General features: G+C 39.6%; 1 protein-coding gene across 8 annotated transcripts; it reads left to right on the forward strand.

Moving 5' to 3' along the window:
- The first annotated feature begins 235 nt into the window (after nt 1–235).
- On the forward strand, nt 236–22,009 carry LOC106625487 (uncharacterized protein F13E9.13, mitochondrial). 8 transcript variants are annotated; one of them, XM_036360302.2, is made up of 5 exons: nt 236–327; nt 19,781–19,858; nt 20,986–21,068; nt 21,126–21,552; nt 21,609–22,009. In XM_036360302.2, exons 2-5 carry the CDS (start codon nt 19,783–19,785, stop codon nt 21,842–21,844), a joined length of 822 nt encoding a protein of 273 aa, XP_036216195.1. In that variant the 5' UTR covers nt 236–327; nt 19,781–19,782; the 3' UTR covers nt 21,845–22,009. The 8 variants fall into 8 exon arrangements, with proteins under 8 accessions (XP_036216195.1, XP_036216202.1, XP_036216193.1 ...); XM_036360309.2 differs by having other exon boundaries at nt 284–365; XM_036360300.2 differs by having other exon boundaries at nt 313–448.
- Nucleotides 22,010–23,029: the final 1,020 nt, after the last annotated feature.

Raw genomic sequence — 23,029 nt, forward strand, 5'->3', positions numbered from 1 at the left:
ATATTGGCGGAAAAAAAGCTAGGAACCATGGTTGAGAATTCATCATACTATTAAAAATGCTAATATTAGTATACAAATATATGTTTTTTTTTGTTCCGTCGTACCGCGAATTTGTATACAAAATGTGCTAAAGCTTTCATATATATGCGCGATTCCCACTCTGCGATCAGGATTTCCAAATACAATGTTAAAATGTTTTGTAATATAGATTCCGACCCATCAATATTGCATACTAAACATTCGCGGTCAATTGATATTGTACGTGTAGCAGTCGCCATACACATCGAATAAAATAGTTAATCCGTTTGTTTACCCATCCTCATTAAAGTAATTACTGTGAATTTCATATGTACCGATCTTAAAATGTTTGTAAATGTGAATATTGCGTATGTTTTTAAATTAACCATGTAGATTCATTGAATCCTCAACTGCTCACCAAAAAAAGTCGGTAAATTTTACAATAGCATTCCCCGAACTCTGGCTTAAACTGGGTGTGTACGAATAAAGAAGGTTCTCCAGATTATGGAAATATAGACATACAATATAGTTGCCTCTGACTTCTACGCGGAAGAAATGACGACACTCCGGTATTGAACCGACCAAGGTTATTTTTTAATGCAAAAAAGAATTCTAAACTAGTGTTTTTAATTTTCTGTCATTGAGGTGTTATTAGTTTTCTATATATCTTGCTTTACAAACATTTAAAGCGGTAAATGTATAGTTTAGGTCCCCCAACGAAAGAGGGCTCGAAAATTAATATATTTTTTTTAAATTGTGTTATTTTGACGCGAAGATTACGTTTAAAGTTGAATATTTCAACTTATTAAAGTACGTATTTTTTCGATTTAAATCGAATTGTACACTTATATTGTTCACTTTTATATCCACTAACACTTCACTAATTCGTTTGTACTCATTTATTTTACATTATATAGTGCAAAATTAGATTTAGTTCAATATTTAAATCATTGTTCAATTCTATTAATTCTGACAATTACCAAAGGGTTGCAAAATGTCTAAAAACGAGTGTTTTGTAATTGAACTGATAGAAATTAAAACAGATAATACGCCAAATACAGGAATCAAAAACCTAGAAAAATCAAATATTAAGGAGCATTGATGTTAAGGATTATGTTATACCCTCCATGACAACGTTACTTTTTCTTGTAGAACTTCTGTTTGCGCTGGCGGCCTTCGGCCGTGCTTCAAAAATAATAACCCTGGTCAGTCCAACACCGGGTGTACCAAGGTTTTTTGCGCAGAACTTTTATTTGCGTTGGCGGTCTTCGGCCGCGTTCTATAAAAAGAACCCTGGTCGGTTCAAAACCGAGGTGTAACAAGGTTGTCTTGCGCAGAACTTCTATTTGCATTGTCGGTTGTTGTTGTTGTTGTAGCGGCAGAATTTTGTAGATTTGACAGTCTTTGGCCAGAAAAAATCCGGGTCCGTTTCGGTTACGTAGACCCGACCTATGGGAACGGTTGCGTTGTAGGTCTTCGGCCGCGCCTTAAAAAAAAATCCTGGTCAGTCCAATACCGGGGTTTATCAAGTGAAGCAAACTAAAAGATTTATTACTGTCTATAACGATTCCCCCTGCGGGTAGGTGTAAGAATTTACCCGCGACTAAAAGCCAAATGCACTATGACTGTTAATTTATTTTGCCCAGAATTATCAGCATAGTAAATGATGTCAGAAATAGTGCTATAATACTCAGCTTGAACTGATATTATAGATTTTAAATGAGATTCCAAATAAAAAGACATTTGAAGTTCAAGTGACAAATGTCACCAGTCTCACCATTGAGTAATCGGTAGCTCAACTGGCTGTAGTTTCGGCTACACAGTCTGACCGAAGTCTCAACTCTGGTACCACGGGGAGCAGATTGCCCTTGGACTTCGGTTTAATCTGAGTTGACAGTCCTTGGCCGGAATAAATCCGGGTCCGTTCCGGTTACGTAGACCCGACTGTCGTGGGAACGGATAAAAATATTTCAATCTGCGCATTGGGTTCGGCCCTTTTGGGAGTATCGTGGTGGCTGTGGTTTAAACCTAAATGCTGAAAGGACTGAATTTTCAGTTCGAAAAAGAAGTTGCACAAGCAACTGGGTTTCGTACCCGAAAACGGAAGAGGTTTTAGGTCGGCCTCGAATCTTACCAAGATGGTCGGTGTGCCCCTACACACTGGCCACTGGTAACCAAATTAATACTTGCAAATAGCTCGTATTATTTGGGGCGCTGATCAACGCATAGTTTTGATACGTTGTGCTTTGGAGCACCGTGAGGTAAGGCCGTCGGCGGCAGGTACTCACGTAAAACACCGGACGTTGTCCATAACGATTATGATTTTATAATCGCTCTTTTTATTTGATTTTTCTTCGTTTGGAAAATATATTTGTATGGCAACACTGTTTTTTTGGCATTTACAACCCTTTTGTTATTGTCAAAATTAATAGAATTGTTTTGCATCATATAATATAAAATAAATGTCTAAAAACGAATTAGTGAACCGTTAGTGGATATAAAAGTGAAAAATATAAGTGGGCAAATCATTTTAAATCGAAAAAATTCGTATTTTAAATAGTTGAAATTTTCGACTTTATACTTAAATACCTCGAAAACTATAAGTTAGCGGCTACCGCCCATATCCATTTAGCTCCGAAATCCTGGGACCCTATTCTAAAGCGGACCGCAAATCCGTGAACGGAAAGTTGATTTTCCAAAATTTTTGTTTTTTATTATTTAAAATTGAATTTTTACAAAACACTGCACCTTTCTGCACCTGCGGCCTTCTGCCGCGCTTTTAAATAATAACCCTGGTCGGTCCTAAATCGAGGTCTTTGTAATTCATTCGTTTCGAACTCTTTTTCGCACTGGCGGTCTACGGCGGCACTTCAAAAAAATATCCCTGGCAAGACAAATAATAAGTGCTGCATATCTATAATAAATTTATATATATATATATATATATATATTTTTTATTTTTTTTTTTTTTAAACGCCAATCGGCAATATACATAGATATAATGAAGAATTCAAGTATTATACAAAAGTAGCTAGGATATGTTAGTGTAATATCTGGAAAATATTTAAATAATTGTAAGTTAATATGTAATTCAGACTTGATTTAGATGTAATTCAGACGAGCAGGTGTCTCTTGGTGTTTTCGGTAAAAGCAGCGTATGTTCCTCCATAGAAATCAATTTCACCTTGAAGTGAATTTACTAATTTAGCCAGTCTATTCTGAGGACCATGGATAACATAATTTTTCTTGGATTTCGATGTTTTTAGTAATCTATTTCGTTAGGATCTCATGAGTATCATGTTATTGACTAATTTGTACAAAAAGCAGAGGTCAGCGACAGAATTTACGCTGCACCTTTTCAACTTTATCGATTGTCGTGTTAGTGTAGGGAGTGAAGCCAGGATTCCGAAATACATACAACGTCGTACTGGTTAGCCGCTAATGCTGTTTGAAATGTTGAGAGTTTTGTACGCAGACCTCTGACGTTCTGGTAGCACAGGTAAGATACTTTCTTCTTGCTCGTTGAGCGAACGAAAATTTCTTTTAACGATTCTTGGGACACCATGGATGTATTTAATTGTGTTACTGTCATCACCACTCTTCACGATTGAATCAAGCTCTTGACGCAAATTTTTCAGAGGAAGTTGTTGAGAGGGAGTTGGATCAGTCTTGAAAATAAAACCTGAGTTTTCGTCTGTTGGTCTGTATTTGATAATGGAAAGTGCATCAGCTGCTGAGCGGGTGGTAATGTGAAGAGGACGTGTACGTCCAGGTGTAGGACGACCCAGTCTACGTAACTTGAGTTCAGTGGCCTCATCCTTGAGACTGGGGGGCAAAGCTGTGACTAACTTTGTTCTGTCATCCTCTAAACGGTCCTTTCCAGCAGCTTTATCAGACTTAGGAATATTTAGGGCAATCACGTTGGTTTCACGGCGTTTTCGTTCCGACAGTTCAGTGAAAAACTCTTCCTGGCTGGTAGGCAGCCTCATATCTATGTTTAGCTTATCTTCAACTGATGTAAGTTTGTCATCCAGGGCAGAACATTGATTTGATAGCGAGACGTTTGTTCTGACAGTTTGCCTACCTCTTTTCTTAAGTCCTTGATTTCACTTAGAACTGATTTTTTTAAGGTCCCTGAACTCACGTTCATAATTTGTTGTAAAACGTTCAAAGTGTCTCTTGAGTAAGGTTTCAATATCCTTTAACGGTGGCGGATCATCTGATGCATCCTCATCGGAATCCAATAAATCACATGTCTTAACACTAATGTCACTTGCACATGAGTCACAGTTCCAAACTGTTCCTTTTTTCTTAATGCTGTTGGCGATGGATTTAAACTCATCGGATGAAAGGTTGGTGCACTTTGAGTGAAACCAACGTCGACAAGCCGCACATTGAATACATGGCTGCGTTTTATCCCGGATTATGACTGAGCAATAACCACAAATCTGTTGTGTTGTATTTACTTTTTTGGGTGGCATTTTGTAAGTACATGATACAGGAAAAAAATATATAATGTTTGTTATGCTTTTTATTATTACACCTCACAATATTACGTCGCACACACCTTTCTTTGTTGTACGAAATTCAATTATGGTTCAATATCAAAATTAAATCGAACTTTTCTTTGTACATCCTTTATATTTTCTTAGAAAATTTCCTTTTTTTCAAATTATTCAATAAACAAAAGCTACAAGTTCATCTTCATTTTAAAAACAATTAATTTAAACGGGAAAAAGTCTCCGCTCATCAAACAGAACCAATAATATCAAGTAATTATAAAAAGTTTAATAGCTGGTGGGGTAGCCTCGAAATTTTAGAGCTTCTGCTAGACGTTTAGGCATGGAATGTACTAATTTTCTCGTATCTTGGGCTGACATTTTACTCGATTCGTCCAATATAACGGTCTTGAGCATTTCTTTGCTGGTAATCGTATGTGTGCGAATTCTGCGCTCCAATAGAGCCCATAAATGCTCAATTGGATTGAGGTCAGGTGATTGTGGAGGTGAATGTAGCTGTTTTTTAGCATTGTAAAGCAGTCAAAGGCGAGCAAGTTCCGCTATATACTTAGGGTCATTGTCCTGTTGGAAACAAAACACGTTTTACACCCACTCAATTGAACTCCAGCCCCACCAAGCTTTACGGTTGAAGTAAGATTTCGCGCTTCAAAGGCCACAGATTTCGCCACACCATCTGTCTTCCTTTTTTTTCAAATATTATCCGATCATAAAACTAATTCCCAGAAAGATGTAGGCTTGGTTATAAGTTCGTTTGCGAATGCAATGCGCTTCATACGGTTTTTTAATGAAATGAATGGCCTTTTGCATGCCACTCGCCCATGATATTCAACCCTTTTTAATATTTTTCTTGCTGTGTCGCTGCATATTGCTTTTTACATCGTAATTTTAAATCTTCTACTATTTGGGAAGCGGTTAAACGCGGATTAGCCTTTAGAAGAGATACAACTGCGTGTTTCCCGATCAGTCGGACGTCCAGATCGAGGCTTTGAAGTAATAATTCCCGTTTTTTTTTGCAAGTCTGGATGACGTATCGCACTGATGACTCCGTTGTGTTGACAACTCGTCCAATTTCACGAAAGCTTTTACCGTCCTCCCTTAATTTTAATATTATTTTCCGCTCATCAACACTTATTTCTTTGCCTTTTGCACTTTCATTTCGATTAAAGCTGAATAATTTGAAAAATTTACTCACAAATTGCAGATTTTTCCTTCGATTCTAATTCTCTGTATTATTGACAACAGCGCAGAAAAAATTATCAGGTCTTAAACGCGTTGAAACTACAATAAACTAATGTAATAAGCAGTGAGTGGATACGTTTTCTGCTTATTCTCTATAAGTAGAATTAAAAAAATGCCGTTAACTTTGCAAAAGCACATAGGAATTCCATGAAATTTGGCAACTGTAATGCTATTAGCATGCGGATCTGATATTCTGAAAAGAACTTCAAAAACGTATATATTTTATTAATATTTTTTTTGAAACACATTCCACAGATTGGTGGGCGGAGACTTTTTCTACCTAGTGTATGTATATTTTGCAAACGAATTAAAATAAATAATAATTGAGGATTATGCCCCAAATACATGAACCATAATTCTTTTCGTTAACTTCTCTTGCTAAATCAGGGTATTGGATCGGCCAGGGTTATTTTTTTGAAGCGGGCCCAAGGCCGTCAATGCAGAAAAAGGTAGTGCGCGAAAGGAATTATGACCACCCCGGTGTGGAATCGGCCAGGGTTATTTTTTTGAAGTGCGGCCGCCAATGCAGAAAGGAAAGCTAACCAAAAAAACCCATACATAACGAATATATTCAATAAAACATACTTTTATGCCCTAAAAACTTTTTTTGATTAAAATGGAAAGTTCAGTTCATAATTAATATATTGTAGAGGGTATTTTTATTATTGTTTATTTTTATTTATTTTGACTGCTTTCATTCGTTTGGATATGGCAACACTTATTATTTGTTAACATGAAACCCATTTGTTACTGTGCATATAACTTTCACCCGCTCGCATTCACCAATTCACGCAAACTACAAGATCGACGGCCTGGAGATTATAGAGGTTGAAGATGTAAAAGACCTGGGCATCATAGTGCAATTCCCACAACAGCCGGTTCTGTGATTCCGGAATTGACCCGGATTTTATCCGGCCAAGGGCGGATCGGCGATCTAACCCTGTTTGGATCGGTGAGTTTTAGATTAAGTTTGTCGTCATTGGAGCAACGCGTAGCAGCAGGGTTGCTCCGTATCCTCCTAACCCGTGCTGGCATCGAGTCCAACCCGGGCCCCGAGGAATTTTAATGCTGCGTTTGCGCTAAAAGGCTCCATCCAAACTCCACCTCGGTTAGGTGCACTACATGCAATGGATGGAGCCATCTTAAGACCTGTTCAGGCCTTAAGATACACAGGGAGTGGACCACAAGTTATGTGGCCCCATGCTGTCAATGCAATAATGCGACATCTGCCTCAACGGCTGTGCAACCTGCACCATGTTCGCGCACTGCGCTGCCACCCCAGGACCTCCACGGCCCTAAGGAGCTCACACAGACAGCATGACTCCCAGTCTGACGGCTCAGATCTTCTGAGTTGTGCAGGTTTCAACGTTTTACGTAAGGATTGCAAGCGAGATAATGGTGGAGTCCTAGCCTTCATATTGCACAACACCGTGCAATATCGTCTAATCGATGTTGACATCGACCGTAGGGACACTACCCTAGAATGTCAGGGTATAGCTGTCCGGTCAGGCGATTTTGAACTCGAAATATTTAATATATACTGTCAGCGTCAAAAGAAAGTGTACACCTTTTTCTCATACATTTCAGTCTTTATCTCAGTATAAAAATATTTAAAAATTTTCAAATAAATTATCATTTATGAATGATTAAATATTGTTCTTACAAAAAATTAACAGCAATCCAAAAAAATTCCATAAATACAAAAACAATACGAACAAAACCAAATATTCTCAGTATTTCACGCGTCAAAACAAAGTGTACAGTTACGGTAACGGTACGGCCTCGCATATTTATTTTACGCAAAAAAATATACCGTTATCCATAGTTATTTCTTTTTAATTGCTTCATTCTAATGTTATTTAGTATCCTTGTGTAGATAGAATTTTATTTGCGTTTGGAAATTTGCCAAGAGCACATCAATTTGACAATGGGTAAGCAAACTTCATTGGATGTAAGAAAATTAGTGATCAATTTTAAAAAAGACGGAAAATTTTTCCGCGAAATTGCTTCGAAAATTGGAAGAAGCCATAACACAGTGAAAAAAATTATTGATAAGCAAAAAAAAGTTTGGAGAATTAGAAGATCCGACACGTACGGGTAGGCCAAAGCGGCTCAGTGATACAGAAATGCGATCAGTTGTGAGAGCTAAAGATAGATCCAACTGTCAGTGCCGTAAATATGTCTGAGGAAATGTCCAGAATATCCGGACTGAACGTAAGTGCCAACACGATCAGGCAAGCGTTGCATGCCAATGGTCTCTATGGCCGGGTACCGAGGAAAAAACCACACATCTCTAAACAGAAACAAAAGCGACGATTGCAATTTGCGGAAAAATATAAAAATAAGGACAAATCGTTTTGGAATAACGTAATTTTTTCTAACCAAAGCACGTTCGAAGTTTTCAGGAAGAAAAAAAGTACTAAAGTTTGGAGAAACAAAAATCAAGAGTTGAACAGAAAAATATTACATCCACTGTATAGCATGGTGGGGGTTCGGTGATGGTTTAGGGGTGTATGGCGGAAAGTGGAGTGTAAAGGCTGGTGTTTATTGATAGCACAATGAACTAAATAAATTATCTAAACATTTTAAAAGAAAATTTGCTCCCCAGTATTGAAAAATTGGGCTTAGATCAATCCTGGATCTTCCAACAGGATAACGATCCTAAGCATACGGCAATAATAGTAAAGGAATGGTTGCTTCACCGTACACCTAAACAGCTGAATAGTCTCCCACAATCACCGGACCTAAACCCCATTGAGCATCTGTGGGAACATTTGGACCGGAAAGTAAGAAAAAGGAGCATAACCAGTAAAAATTCTCTGAAGAACATTTTACAACAGGAGTGGTCCAAAATTTCCCCGGAAGTAGTGTTCAACTAAGTGGAATCAATGCCAAGGAGGTTGGAAGCAGTTATCCATGCAAAGGGAAGACAAACAAAGTATTAGCTTTTGAATTTTTTAATTTTTCTTAAACTGTACACTTTGTTTTGACGCGTGAAATACTGAATATATTTGGTTTTGTATGTATTGTTTTGTACTTGTGGATTTTATTTTGGATTGCTGTTAAGTTTTTGTAAGAACAATATTCAATAATTTATAAATGATAATTGATTTGAAAACATTTTAATATTTTTATATTGAAATTAAGAGTGAAATGTATAAGAAAAAGGTGTACACTTTCTTTTGACGCTGACAGTACATCCCCCCAGTTACATGTTGCCCAACAGGATATCACCCGAACATAGATGCGCTACTTCGTGGTGAAAACCGTTAGGTGCTAGGCGACTTTCACGATCTTTGGCATTCCTGCCTGTCAAACGATCGTAGGGGGATGGAGCTGGTGGAACAGATAGACGATTCGACATTCTGTATAATGAATGACGAAGCCCCCACCAGAATTATGAGCACCTGTAATAGCTCGCCTGATGTTTCCATCGCTAGCGGTGGTCTGATAAATAGCATAACCTGGCGACCTATGCTAACTCTCGCATCAGACCATCTGTCCATAATTATTCGATCGAGAAACCTCCCGACTTTATTTCTGTGGACAATCGCACTTATGTTAACTTAAACAAAGCTAACTGGGTCGGTTTACAGAATTTACCGAGAGCATCTTCACAGCACTACTCATTCTTACGGCGAGCGTCAATTCCGCAAGGTGATCGCTGCTGCTACTGCTCGCTTCATACCGGCTGGAAGAATCGCGGAACTCCGCCCTAATTTCCCAGCCGAAGCAGCTGTACTAGCAAACGAGCGCGACACCTTACGCCATGCCGATCCCTGTGATCCCCGAATAAGGGATCTCAATTTGGAGATTCGGCAAAAATGGTAAATCATCATATGCGGACAAAATGGATAGAGCACCTGAAGTCCTGCAACCTCTCCACCGGTGTGAGTAAGTCAAGGCCCTGTCAAATCCGAGAAGACATGATGATCGGGTTGAAATTCAATTCGATGGCCATGCCTCCTCGGACCCGAAGAAGTGCGCAAGCTATTTCAGCCGACAATTCACACTGCACCCTTCGACTGACAAGGCCAAACGACGTGTTACCCGACGGCTGCGCAAAATGCCAAAAGACTGCGCAGCACTTACTTTCACCGATGGGGAGGTTTAGAGTGTCATCAAAAAGGCGAAATCGTCTAAATCCATTAGCCCTGACGAAACAAGCATGCTGCTAAAACATCTAGGCCCAACGGGAGTAAATTATCTCACTAAGGTCCTCAACCTGTCGATATCCACTCTTCAAATACCCGATGTGTGGAAAGTCGGAAGAGTGGTTCCACTACTGAAACCTGGGAAACCCGCCAGCAAACGGGAGTCTTATCGCCTGATAACTCTCCTTTCTTTCAGTAGTAAAGACACTTGAGGCCTTGTTACTCCCGTCATTCACTCACCACCTGAGCCTAGCAGATCATCAGCATGGCTTCTGAAAAGTGCACAGTACCACCACAGCACTTAGCGTCATAAACGCCCAGATAGTTCATGGCCTGAACCAGAAGCCACCTTGCGAGAGGACGATCCTCGTAGCGTTGGACTTGTCAAAAGCTTTTGACACAGTCAATCACACAGCGCTACTTGAGGACCTAGAACAATCAACGCTACCTCCAGGGCATTCATCCGTACTGTTTCGAGGTCAAAACTCCAAACTTAGGAAAATTAAACAGGAGGTTCCGCTGTGTCCTCTCCCCACTATTGTTTAATTTTTATATTTCGAAACTCCCCCAGCCACCAGCGGGAATTTCAGTGACCTCGTACGCTGATGACTGTACGATATTGACGTCGGGAAATGGAATCGATGGCATGTGTTCAAAAGTAAACAGCTACCTCTCCGATCTTTCTCGCTTGTTCTCTGCAAGGAACCTAACACTCTCTCCCACTAAATCCACAGCGACTATCTTCACAAATTGGACGAAGGAGTACAGACTGGACCAGAACATTTCAGTCGATGGCACAAAAATTCCGACAGTCAAAAACCCAAAAATTTTAGGCGTCACTTTGGACAGTCTGTGCTCTTTCACTCCTCACACGACCGCGATAACTTCCAAAGAACAGAGCCGCAATAAAATCCTCAAGTCGCTTGCCGGCAGCTCTTGGGGAAAAGACAAAGAAACGTTGTTGGCAACATACAAGGCAATCGTCCGGCCGGTCCTAAATTACGCAGCCCCAATATGGTCGCCTGGATGCAGTGACACGCAGAAGAAGAAGCTTCAGACCTGTCAGAATACTGCACTCCGGACTATCACGGGATGCCCCTTGATGTCTCCAATCGAACACCTACATAGTGAGGCCCGTATGCTTCCGGTTAAGGAACACAACGAACTCCTCTCCAAGCAGTTTCTACTGGGGTGTTTTCGTAGTCGCCTGCCTGTAGCGGAGCCGCCTCCTAGGAGCATCAAGAGGTCTTTCCTTGATTACGTCGACGACATTAGACAGTACGCCGACCGGACTTCGGACGCAATGAACTTGAGACAGGCACTGACGGCCATTCACAGTGGAGCCATCAACACCTTCACAGACTCCCTCTCAGTGAATGGCGTAATAGGAGTCAAACCACCACCCATAGCAGACGTAGAGCTTGAGTTGCCTCGCGCAACTTCGTTCTGGATACTGTAGCAGGTTAAACTCCTACTTATCCAGAATAGACCCCGACATACAAAACACATGTCCTGCGTGCAATGAGTCTCCGCATGACACTAACCACCTTCATGCCCAACGAACCCCACTCATCTAACACCCTTCTCCCTATGGTCCGACCCCGTCAAAACAGCTCGTTTCCTGGGCCTCCCGTTAGATGACCTCGACGACAACGAATCTGGAATTTATCACCCAAACGGGGACTAGGTAACCGTTACAACAACAACAACAACAACCTGGGCATCATAGTTGATAATAAGCTAACCTTCTCTAAACATATTGATAAAATCACTTCCAAGGCATTCAAAACCCTCGGGTTCATCTAAAGAAACGGTATAGATTTCAGCAACTCCTACACCCTGACTAGACTTTTCCTATCTTTGGTCCTGCCTGTCCCTGAATATGGGTCAGTTATCTGGTCCCCTTTCTCAAATGTGATAATAGACAAAGTGCAGAAGGTCCAACGCAAATTTTGCAAGTCACTGGCTTATAAATTGTCATCATCAATTCACACCTACTCTACTGATGAGATATACCAGCGCTTTAACATCAATTAACTATCTGCACGTCGACAGGTTGCTGATCTCAGTTTCTTCTACAAAGTTGTTAACAACATCATTGATGCTCGCGAAATTCTGGGCTGTTTTGAATTTGCCTCAGTCGGCCCAACACTCAGGCGTAATCGAATACTAAAAACTTCCTGATCCATGGATGTGATCCATGGACCCCAAAATAGACTGGCTAAATCTATCAATTCACTTCAGGGTGAGATTGATTTTTACGGAGGTACATACACGGCTTTCATCGATAACACTTAGAAACATTTACTCTTGTAATCTAGGATTTTGATCTATGCAACTCCACCAAACTGCTACAACAGCGTCCTATATATAATATATATATTGTATATATTTGTATTTTTGCAAATACCCTCAACTAACTATTTTTAATTATGTATATTGCCGATTGGCGTAGTCAATAAATAAATAAATAAATAACGAAAATTGTGTAAAAATTAGAATGCTTATTTAAAACAAATATGAAAATAATTTATATAAATAAATATGTAGAAACAATGTAGGGAAGTGTTAGTGTATAATAAGTGCATAATATAAAAGAAAAGTTAAACTGAGCAACTTATCTTTTTACACTTTGCAAAGCAATAGTAGGTTTACATTTGGAAGATATATAATATATATCATCTACCATACTGACAAGTAAGAAAGGGCTAAGTTGTAGTGTAAACAATTAAGGATGTGTTAAGTTCAAGGGTAATCGAATATACTCTCGTAATTTGCAGGGAACACAGCCCAAGACATAGGGTGCGTTCGAGATTACGACAGCAGCGCACTTAGACCATCATTAGTCCCATTGTACTCCCGGGTCGTAATCAAGTTAAGCCTCATTCAGCAGCTCCATGGATTTGGTAAAAACTCTGATTATTTTTCACCAAAGCTGCCCAATTTCCTTAAGTTGGAGTATTGGGAGCCGTGGAATATGTCCCTTCTCGTTCTGCTGAAGGCAAGGCATTCGCATAGATAATGTTCCAGCGTCTCATTATCTTCCGCGCATGCTCTGAATTCGGCCGAATCTACTTTTCCCATTTTCTGAACATGGGATCTTCAAGGTAGGTGCCCTGCGATGACCCCTACAATGTTGATAATCTCCCATTTGCCTAGAACTAGAAGCTTTTTGTCTGTCCACCATCAACACTATCGAAAAGTAACTTTGTGCTATGCCCTATGGTGCTTGTGAACCTGAGATGTTCCTCTAGGTCTATTGCTTCAAACAACCTTTGAAGGAGCTGAATGACCTGGGGCAGCTTAGGGTAATTGTATCTCTAGATGCCTCGGAGCGGGCCAACTCGTCCGCCTTTTCATTTCTTTTTTTCCTATATGACTGGGTACACAGATGAAATTAACCGAGTTACCTAGTAGAAGTCTAGCTATTGCCTACTTGCATAACCAGCGCAATGAGACTTGGTATATGCGCTACGGATAACCCTAGTTGCCGCTTGGCTATCCACTAGAAAGCTTACTTACTGACTTGAAGCTTAGAAAGCTTGACTTACTGGTCCCACTTGGCCTCTTTTATTATGCCTACAATTTCAGCATGAAAGACTGAGTTGTAGCCTTTTATTTTTTGGAACTGTTGATCGCAAAACCATTGGTCCAATCTTCTCTATTGGGGAATGAAAATGATGTATTGAATTTCTCGCAGGTCTCCTTTTCTCGGTTGGTTTGCCAGCTTAACCCGACTTTATTCGCAAGGTCGAGAATGATACCATGCCCGTAGTGATGCCTAGCCTGGCTCCAGTGGCCTAAAATCATGAGCCGGTTGGCTGTAAGCATTGCCTCATCCCTCACTTATACAATATATGCATTGGCCGGATGACGAGTATAACTCCTAGAGCCTTTGTCGAAGTAGTTTTCATTGCGCCCGTAATTCCCAGCAAGCAGGCCCGTTGGATCTGTTCTCGGGGTCTAATACGACACGTTACCATAGGGAGAGATAAGTAGGCGTTTAATCTGCTATAGTATCCAGAACGAAGTTGCGCAAGTGTCACTCTAGATTCTCGTGGCAACTCGAGCTCTTCGTCTGCGATGGGTGGTGGTTTGACTCCAAGTACGCCATTCACTGAGAGGAAGTTGGTGAAAGTGTTGTTGGCTCCACTGTGAATGGCGGTCAGTGCATGTCTAAAGTTCGTTGCGTCCGTTGCCAGCAACGTTTCTTTGTCTTTACTCAATGAGCTGCCGGCAAGCAACTTGGAGATTTGGTTGCGGGTCTGTCGTTTGACTGTTATCGCGGTCGTGTGAGGAGTGAAGGAGCACAGGCTATCAAATGTCACATCTGAAATTTTAGGGTTATTGACCGTCGGAATTTTAACGCCATCGACTGTAATGTTTAGATCCAGTCTGTACTTCTTCGTCCAGTTTGTGAATATGGTCGCTGTGTGGGAGAGTATTAAGCCCCAGTGAAGAAGCGAGAAAGGTCGGAGAGATAGCCGTCTACTTTTAAGCACATGCGATCGATTCCATTACCCGACGTCAATATCGTGCAGTCGTCAGCGTACGAGGTCATGGAAATCACCTCTTATGGTTGGGAGAGTTTCGACACATATAAGTTAAAGAGAAGCAGGGAGAGGACACCATCAACTTGGAATTTTGAGTACGGATGAATGCCGAACACTCAGGTAGTTTATATTCCACTTCTTCAGCCCTGGAGGAAGCGTTGATTGTTCGATGTCCTCAAGTAGCGTTGTATGGTTGACTGTGTCAAAAGCTTTTTACAAGTCCAACGCTATGAGGATCCATCTATCAGAGATTGGCTTTTAGTATAGACCAATAGAATTATCTGGCCGTTTATGTGAGGTGGTGCTGTGCACTTTTAGGAAGCCATGTCGGTGGTCTGCTAGACTCAGGTGGTGTGTGAATGTTAGGAGTAGCAAGGCCTCAAGTGTCTTCACTACTGAGGAAAGGAGAGTTATAGGACGATTAGACTCGCCTCTGTTGGCGGGTTTCCCAGGTTTCAATAGTGGGACCACTCTTCCGATTTTCTACACATCGGGTATATGAAGAGTAGTCAGCGACAGGTTGAAGACCTTGGTGAGATAGCTTACTTCCGTCGAGCCTAGATGTTTTAGCATCAGCATGTTTATTTCATCAGAGCCAATGAGTTTTGACGATTTTGCTTTGTTGATGACACTCTGAACCTCCCATCGGTGCAGTGTGAATTGCCTACTGAAATAGAAAATTCTTCGGGTCCGAGGAGGCATGACCATCGAACTGAATTTCAACCCGGTCGTCATGTTCCCTTGAATTAAACAAGGCCTTGACAGTAGTCCAAAGCTTACTTACAAGGGTGGAGAGGTTGCATAATTTAATTTGATCTACCCATTTTGTCCGCTTATGTTGGTTTACCGTTTACCGAATCTCCAAATTGAGATCCTTTATTCTATCACAGGGATCGACATGGTATGAAGAGAGCGGTAGCAACCGCGATCACCTTGTGGAATTGACGCTCGCTAACGATGGTGCGGTTGAAATAAAGTTAGGAGGTTTCTCGATCGAGATAGTTATTGGCAGGTGGGCTGATGAGAGAGTTAACATAGGTCGCCAGGTTAAGCTATTTATCATACCACCGCTAGCGATGGAAACATCAGACGAGCTATTACAGGTGCCCATAATTCTGGTGGGGGCTTCGTCATTCATTTTGCAGAATGTCGAATCGTCTATCTTTTTCACCAGCTTCATCCCCCTACGATCGTTTGACTATCAGGAGTGCCAATGATCGACCTATGTTAGGGTGATATCCTTTTGGGCAACATGTAACGGGGGGATGTATATATTAAATATATATAGCTCGACATCGCCTGTACCCTAACTTTCTAGGGTAGTATCCCTGCGGTCGATGTCACCATCGATAAGACGATATTACAAGATGTTGTACAGTATGAAGGCTAGGCCTCCACTATAATCTCGCTCGTGATCCTTACGTATGACGTTGAAACCTGTACACCTCAGAAGATCTGAGCGGCTGTTTAACTTGGTTTGTTTGACTGCGGCTCATAAATGCAACTATATCCTCGATCTTGCTCTGGAGTCCGTTACAGTTAAATTGTAAGAGTCGGATTTGTCTCGTGTGTCTAGGCGGGATTCTGAGGGTGAGAAAGTTGCGTGTAGGTGATGGTTGTTGCAGCTGTAATAGGTTAGGGGCGGTTATCACGCTATGGTGTTATTTGGCGACGCCACCGTATGGAATTGCAGAATTACTACAGCATGAGGCAAAATACGACGCACTCCACTCACGTGTGGTGCGCAGGGCAAAACATGACGGAAAGTGACATCAGGCTGTAGAGGAGTTGCACTTGACTGATGTAACGTTGGGACGGATAACGGTCTGTCCCACGGAGCCGGCTGTACGAGGAATCATTAGTGGCTGAGTGGTTCCCGTACGAGGATTGGAGCGGGATGAAGGTTAGGGGAGCGATTGGTCAGACTGGGCGTCATAGTGCCTGTATGAGCTCCTTAGGAGCACAAAGTTCGTTTCTTGGCCACTCGACTGGAGAAGCAGTGCAGTGCGTGAACATCGTGCAGATTGCATGGTCATTAAGTCGGGTGCCGCAGTTGTATGTTGGCAGCATGGGGCCACATAACTTGTGGTCCACTCCCTATGGGTCTTAAGACCTGAACAGGCTCCATTCATTGCATGTGTTGCACCTAAAGATGACAATATTTAACTAATACTTACCAATCAGGCAGGATTAGATCGCAGATAAAACAGCCCTTGGCCAAATAAAATCCTTGTCAATTTCGGTAACGAAGAACCTGCTCTTGTGGAAGTTGTTCCGTCCTCTAGTCTGGCGGTGACGACATCCTCGTTGCTGAAATGCGGTAGAAGAACTTCTTCTGACCAACAAAGAAACTATGGTTTTACCTGTGTTATTGGTCGCCAGCAGCCAATGGCTTTTTGTTTTAAACCCAGAGATACTATTGCTTCTCAGCCACACTCTTGTATAAAGGCATCGTCGCTTCTGTTCCTCCCCAAATAGAGCAATAGATTGGCGGAAGCTGCCCTTGCGTGATGGAGAGTAATCTGAAGGTCCTTCATCCTCTCCAGAAGATCGAATGCCTCCGCCGTCCTCTTTGAACATGTTTTAACGCAATTTTAAGGGCCGATGTATTGGGCATAAAGTGTGCTGGAATAACGAAAACCATTATATTAGCTTGGGTAATTTGTAGTTCGATTTCACACATTTTCGACGCTAAATTATTTTATTTCTAATATTATATATAAACGTTCACTGAATTTTGCTTAACTTATGTATTGACCGATATTTATGGTATAAAGCCAAACGGTTGTTTGCAATTCTTAAAATATTAGGTGTATGGAGATAGTGTTAGTATTTTCCAATCAATAATATTGCTAATAGCTTGACCAATATTTTCGGTAAAAAGTCAGCTATAGCCACTATGGTTCACATATTTAGTGTTGCGAGCTTGAAAAGTTTTGGCCTGATTTCGACCATTTTTAGATGAAATTGTAAATAAAAATTGTGATAATTGTACACTAGTTTATTAAGGAGCGGGGCCATGCCTATTCTTTTAAAACTTTTCAACCAAATAAAAGTTTTGTAGTTTACTTTGTATCTTAGTTATAATCTTTTATAATTTTTTGCTTAACGGCATTTGGTGGGCATGTCGATTCCGCTCATTTGCAACCGTTCTGTAAACACGTGGACCAAGTATCACCGCACTATTTTTACTTAAGTTATCGCTAACACGAACTTACGTACAGACAGTCACGAGAAACGTCAGGTGAACAACTGTAGCAATTTGCGAGAGTATTTAATTGACAACTGCTACTTCTCAGTTATAGATGGACATTTCATTGAAAAAAAGAAAAATTTTAAAGAAAATGGCAATCAGCAATTTTGTTAATATATATTTTAAAAAAGACTACACTATGACAACAATTTGAAAGACTTGTTGAACTCGTAGAGAAAAATTCCAAAGATGGACGAGGTAAGATACAATTTGGAAGCAGTTAAAATAACACCGCCGCCGGGATCTGAAAGTTGCACATAACTTCAATATGGAAGGTGCATCAGTTTCTCGTACCCACTTGTTGAAATGTTCCTTCATCACTTTTATTATAACAAACATTATTAAAAAGTCATTCAATTGTAACTTCAACTTTTTCAAGGTTTGTTGCATGAAAGATTCCAAGAGTTCTACGTCGTATTTGTGAAAGAGCTGAGCACTCACAGATGAAGTGTATAACTGTTTCCTTGTTCCCTGCGAGTTAATACAATAAATATTTTTATAGTGCATTCTCATGTTCTTCAAATGGCCAATACCCCGTTACAGCTGTAAGTCTAAATATTTTTACTGGACCTATTTGATAAGTCCTTAGCTTTTACCATATTTTGGTCATATCTGCTTCGCTATGTTGCGTTTGGTTATATACTTTTTACCTTTATTGATTACGCTGGAATTAATATATGGTAGCTTTCTGAATCCTCCCGTAGTTATTCAGTAGCACTCAAGAGGCCAGTAACTATTGAAATCCTACCTTGAAAGGATATAGTCCGATTTGTTTAGAGCTGGTTCAGAAAATCGTTTCCTGTAACAGCCACCTATCTCATTAATTCTTTTATCCAGAAAATGTTGCTACTTTCATATGAAAACGTCTGTTAATAGCCTCGGCAAAACTTGCACAGACTGCACTCCGTATTCCATTTAATTTTCCGATATTATATTGTTTCTTTGATGCTGGCCACCAAACCAGTGATCAATATGTAAGAATTTTTCTAATGACGGCGGTATACATCCACATGACTAAAGAAGCTAAGTGATATATAATATATGTATATAAGCTAAGCTATGATTTATAAGTTCACCAAATACGACCATAAACGGTTCATTATTACTTTTTAAACCAATTTTTACTATAAATTTGTTGCTTGGGTGTATCAAAATGATTTTATCAGACAATGTTTTCCTGTTCGATAGACTTAAATTTCGGCGTTTTCGACGAATGACTTGTTGTGATGGTTAATAAAATATTGTAATTTCAAACGTTTTATATGTATTCAGTCGATCAACGAAATATGTTTAGCTCCTCTTCAATCTCTCTGATGCTTAAACGACGATTTTCAAGCACTGTTTCTTTAACATTTTCAATGTTATCATAGCGGTTTGGGGCCACGCCCAGATTAAAAACGTTTTAGGCCACAGTAGTCCTTCGATACTGGGATCTCCGAAACTAAATAACAGTTTTGTATGTTAATTAAGTGCTTAGTTATAGCACTTTATAGGTTATCGTTTAATGGCTTTTTGTGGGCGGGACAGTGGTCCGATTATGCCATTGAACATATGTGTCAAGTTTCATAAAGTATTGTAGATCTTTTCATTACATACAACTTTGGCATTTAACTTTTTTCTATAGAACTCGTAGTTTTGCCGAAAATCGAGATAAACCGTTTCTAACCCTTAGAAGTTCAATCACCCATCTCTACCATTCAACCTCCCTACCTTTGATCGGCCGTAAATTGTTTTTATTTTAATTTTTGTCATTTCTTCCTTTTCCAATGGTGTCATTGTACAATTTTTATTTTTATTTTTTGCTTTTCAAAATTAAATACCCTGGCCTAATATGATTAAATCTATGTATATAAACTTTGTATAGCTAATAATAATTTTCTGGTGACCGAGATATTCAGATCCATCTATTCAAAAAAAAAAATGTGCAACGTCCATTTATCCACAATGTGGGTTCACAAAGATTAAAATAACTCATTAAAAAGCTATCTTTTTTTACCTATTTAAAATTCCTGCAATAATTGTGTTATATGTTTTTTTTTGTAGCAATGAATCGCTTTACGAAAGTATTTGGTAATAAAAGATGTAACGTTATTGCAATGGTCCACGTTGATGCTTTGCCAGGTAAATTTTGTACATAATTGTAATATGACTTCATTTCATTAATAAAATCGTGTATTAACGTCTTAGAGTAAAAAATACAATTATTATTTAAAATTGGAGGGTACGAAATAAGTAGTACTCAAATATACATTTATCATTCATATACTTTCGGGTTTTTACTGTTTCGCACAAAGAATAAACAAATCATGGTTATTTGTTTCCGAAGGGAAATATTTCAGTTTGTTTTTACAAGCCTGCTATATTACCTGACTTTGACAGTTGAGAGTATCAGATAGGTTTGCGCGTTCAGCAACTTCAAAAACTGAAATAAATAGATTGAAACTCTACCAAAGCAGAGATCGACGTGCAAGATTTCAAATAAAATTTTAAGACGAGTAAGGAAAAGCTAAGTTCAGATGTACTCGGACATTTTATGCTTTCGCAATTTGTAAGGATCAGAGCCGAGTGTCTTTTTAGATGTTGGCAAAACATTGTATTAACTTATTAAATGAAAAAAGCACAAATCATGACACGCCTTTCTCACAATGATACAAGTATTTTTCGGACAATGTGACAACTGTCAGCTTATATTAAAAATTATTTTTCACTTTTTAGTTAAAGTGCTTTAAAAGCGTGATGGTTTTTTTTTTTTTAAACTATATTCAATTTTCACCTTTTAGTTTAAAGTGCTTTAATACATGTCGAATGTCGAACCAATAATATCTGAATTCATGACCCCTCCTACCTTTTTTTATCGGTTTCAATTCTGATACCGACAACTATCAGATTTTACGCCCTCCCTGAGTATGATATTCAAATGACAGCATGGAAGTCGATATTTTCCGCTGTATAGTTTCATGGGCACTGTTTTTTGCAGGATGGATAGTTGAAGCTTTTGACTGCATAGTGTTAGGCTCATACTTTTTGTTTTTTTGTAGTGCTTACCAAACGGTTGATTATTTTATAAAAAAAAGGGCTTTGTTTTAAACAAATTAACCCTACTCCTCTTATTCTTTATGTCAATAATTTTCAAAACATATGTACCATATGTACATATTATATGGATATTGTGAATTTTTTTTTTACCAATAATAGCTTCACTCTAAATGATAACAAAATTAAATAATTTTTTGTAAATGTAAAACAAGGTACTCCTGGATACAAAGGAAATTGGTCCCAAATTGTGAATAAAGCAAAAACCGAAGCAAGTATTTACGTTAAACATAAAGTGGTGAATATAATTGATATTTAGTCAACGTTCAATACTTTTAAATATATTTTTTTTCAGGATGCCATCTTAATAGAAAATATGCATGATGTACCTTATATTCCAAATCGTCTTTTAGGCCCAGAAACCGTTGCTTGTCTATCGAGAATATCTAGCGAAATTCGTCAAATAGTTCCATCCTCTCTGCCTTGTGGGCTTCAAATATTGGCTAGCGGCAACAAACAAGCACTAGCCGTCGCAAAAGCATGTGATTTAGATTTCATTCGCGCAGAAGGCTTTGTGTTTGCACATGTGGCAGATGAAGGTTATACGGATGCTTGCGCTGGGAAGATACTGCGCTACCGGAAGTATATTGATGCCGAAAATGTCCTGATCTTTACGGATTTAAAGAAGAAACACAGTTCCCATGCCATCACGCATGATGTTACATTATTTGAAACCGCGAAAGCAGCAGAGTTTTTTCTATCGGATGGCATTGTGATAACAGGTCAATAAATTTTTGGTAATAAGCAAATGTAGCTAAAATTTTTACCTTATTTTCAGGTAGATCAACCGGTTGCGCGGCTAATATGGAAGATTTGAATGCGGTAGCGGGTAAAATTAACGCTCCCTTGATAATAGGCTCCGGGGTGACAAATACAAATCTAAAGCAATATTATGAAAGCTCCCAAGCAGTGATTGTTGGTTCCTCTTTTAAGCTCAATGGATTCTGGGCGAATAATCTATGTGAAAAATCAATTAATAAATTTATGGAAGAAATGGAAAAATTAAGAAATTAACTGAGTCCATGAATTAAAAAACCTCTGTTTAGTACTATTTGATAGTAAGAGGTGGTCGAGATCGCAAAAGCGAATATTTTGTATTTGTGTAATAATTTTATAATATATTGTTCAAAAGTTAAATGATTCTAACAATATAAGTATGCTACCATACCATGTGCGATACATTCTGTAGTTTAGTATTTAAATTTTTGTTTAAGAAAACACAATTCTTAATTGTTTTTTCACAGAATAGAAAATGTTTTTGTCTCCCGCATTTAATACATCTGATGTACTATCAGTCGTATGTGAATGTACTATAAAGGTTTGCTGCACAATTCAGACTTTAACAACGAAGCGAAGAAAGAAAGGGGTAAGCCAGAATGAAGGTTTTGCTTTCAGTCTACAAGAACAGTGACAGTCATCTGACCGGTCATATAAGAGTCATAGCTGAAAAAATTTTGTCTGCGCTCAGAACAAAGTTTCTACTATTTTCTTAAGTGCCTTGTGCCAAACCTGATGTAAACAAACGTATGTGTGAAAGTTGGCATCTCTCTTTAACACATGGATATTGGGAATTGGTTCACTATATATCTATACTGCTCACTCTCATGACTTTTTCTATGTCATTGCTGACCTTAAATCCATCATAGCTGAAAATTGTCAGTTATGACTGCAATCTATCGCAAGTGAAAAATTCTTTTGCGCAGTAGATAATATAATTTTTATTTCTTTAATAAATTTTATTTAATTACTTCGTGTGCGCACTCACCTCACGGGGGCGATCCGGATGGATCTGCTCTGCTGCGATCTACGGCTTGGTATGGTGCTGTCTATTGCACAGTTGGCAAAGCGTAACCGACGTACACTCCGGTGTCGTGTGGACCGTAGACAAACAGTTGAGGCAGTGCCCGTGCGCTTGGGCAACCTGCTGACGTTGTGGTGGCTGCATGCTTCGCAAAATGCTGCAGTGTTGCAGCCGGTGTGTGCGTCGACACAGTGGCCATCGGCTGCGTTGCGGCACCGTTGCCGGTGCTGATGAAGGTGGTAGTGGTCGCGCGCCATTACGGTTCGTGGTGTTGGAGTTGCCCCAGGGCGCGGCACATTGATGGCGGACCTCACAGCTGGCGTTGGTGTTGCTGCCATATCTACTTCCATATTGATCTGTATGAAGAAGTTAGAATGATTATACATTTGTGGCATGTA

The sequence above is a fragment of the Bactrocera oleae genome, chromosome 6 (assembly GCF_042242935.1).
Source record: "Bactrocera oleae isolate idBacOlea1 chromosome 6, idBacOlea1, whole genome shotgun sequence".
NCBI lineage: Eukaryota > Metazoa > Arthropoda > Insecta > Diptera > Tephritidae > Bactrocera > Bactrocera oleae.

Excerpts from the sequence above, each read along its gene's own strand:
- LOC106625487 (XM_036360298.2), top strand. The coding sequence starts at position 18,249 with ATGTTCTTCAAATGGCCAATACCCCGTTACAGCT. Across the intron at positions 19,859-20,985 it reads CCACGTTGATGCTTTGCCAG|GTACTCCTGGATACAAAGGA; the intron begins GTAAATTTTGTA and ends ATGTAAAACAAG. Across the intron at positions 21,066-21,125 it reads GTATTTACGTTAAACATAAA|GATGCCATCTTAATAGAAAA; the intron begins GTGGTGAATATA and ends ATTTTTTTTCAG.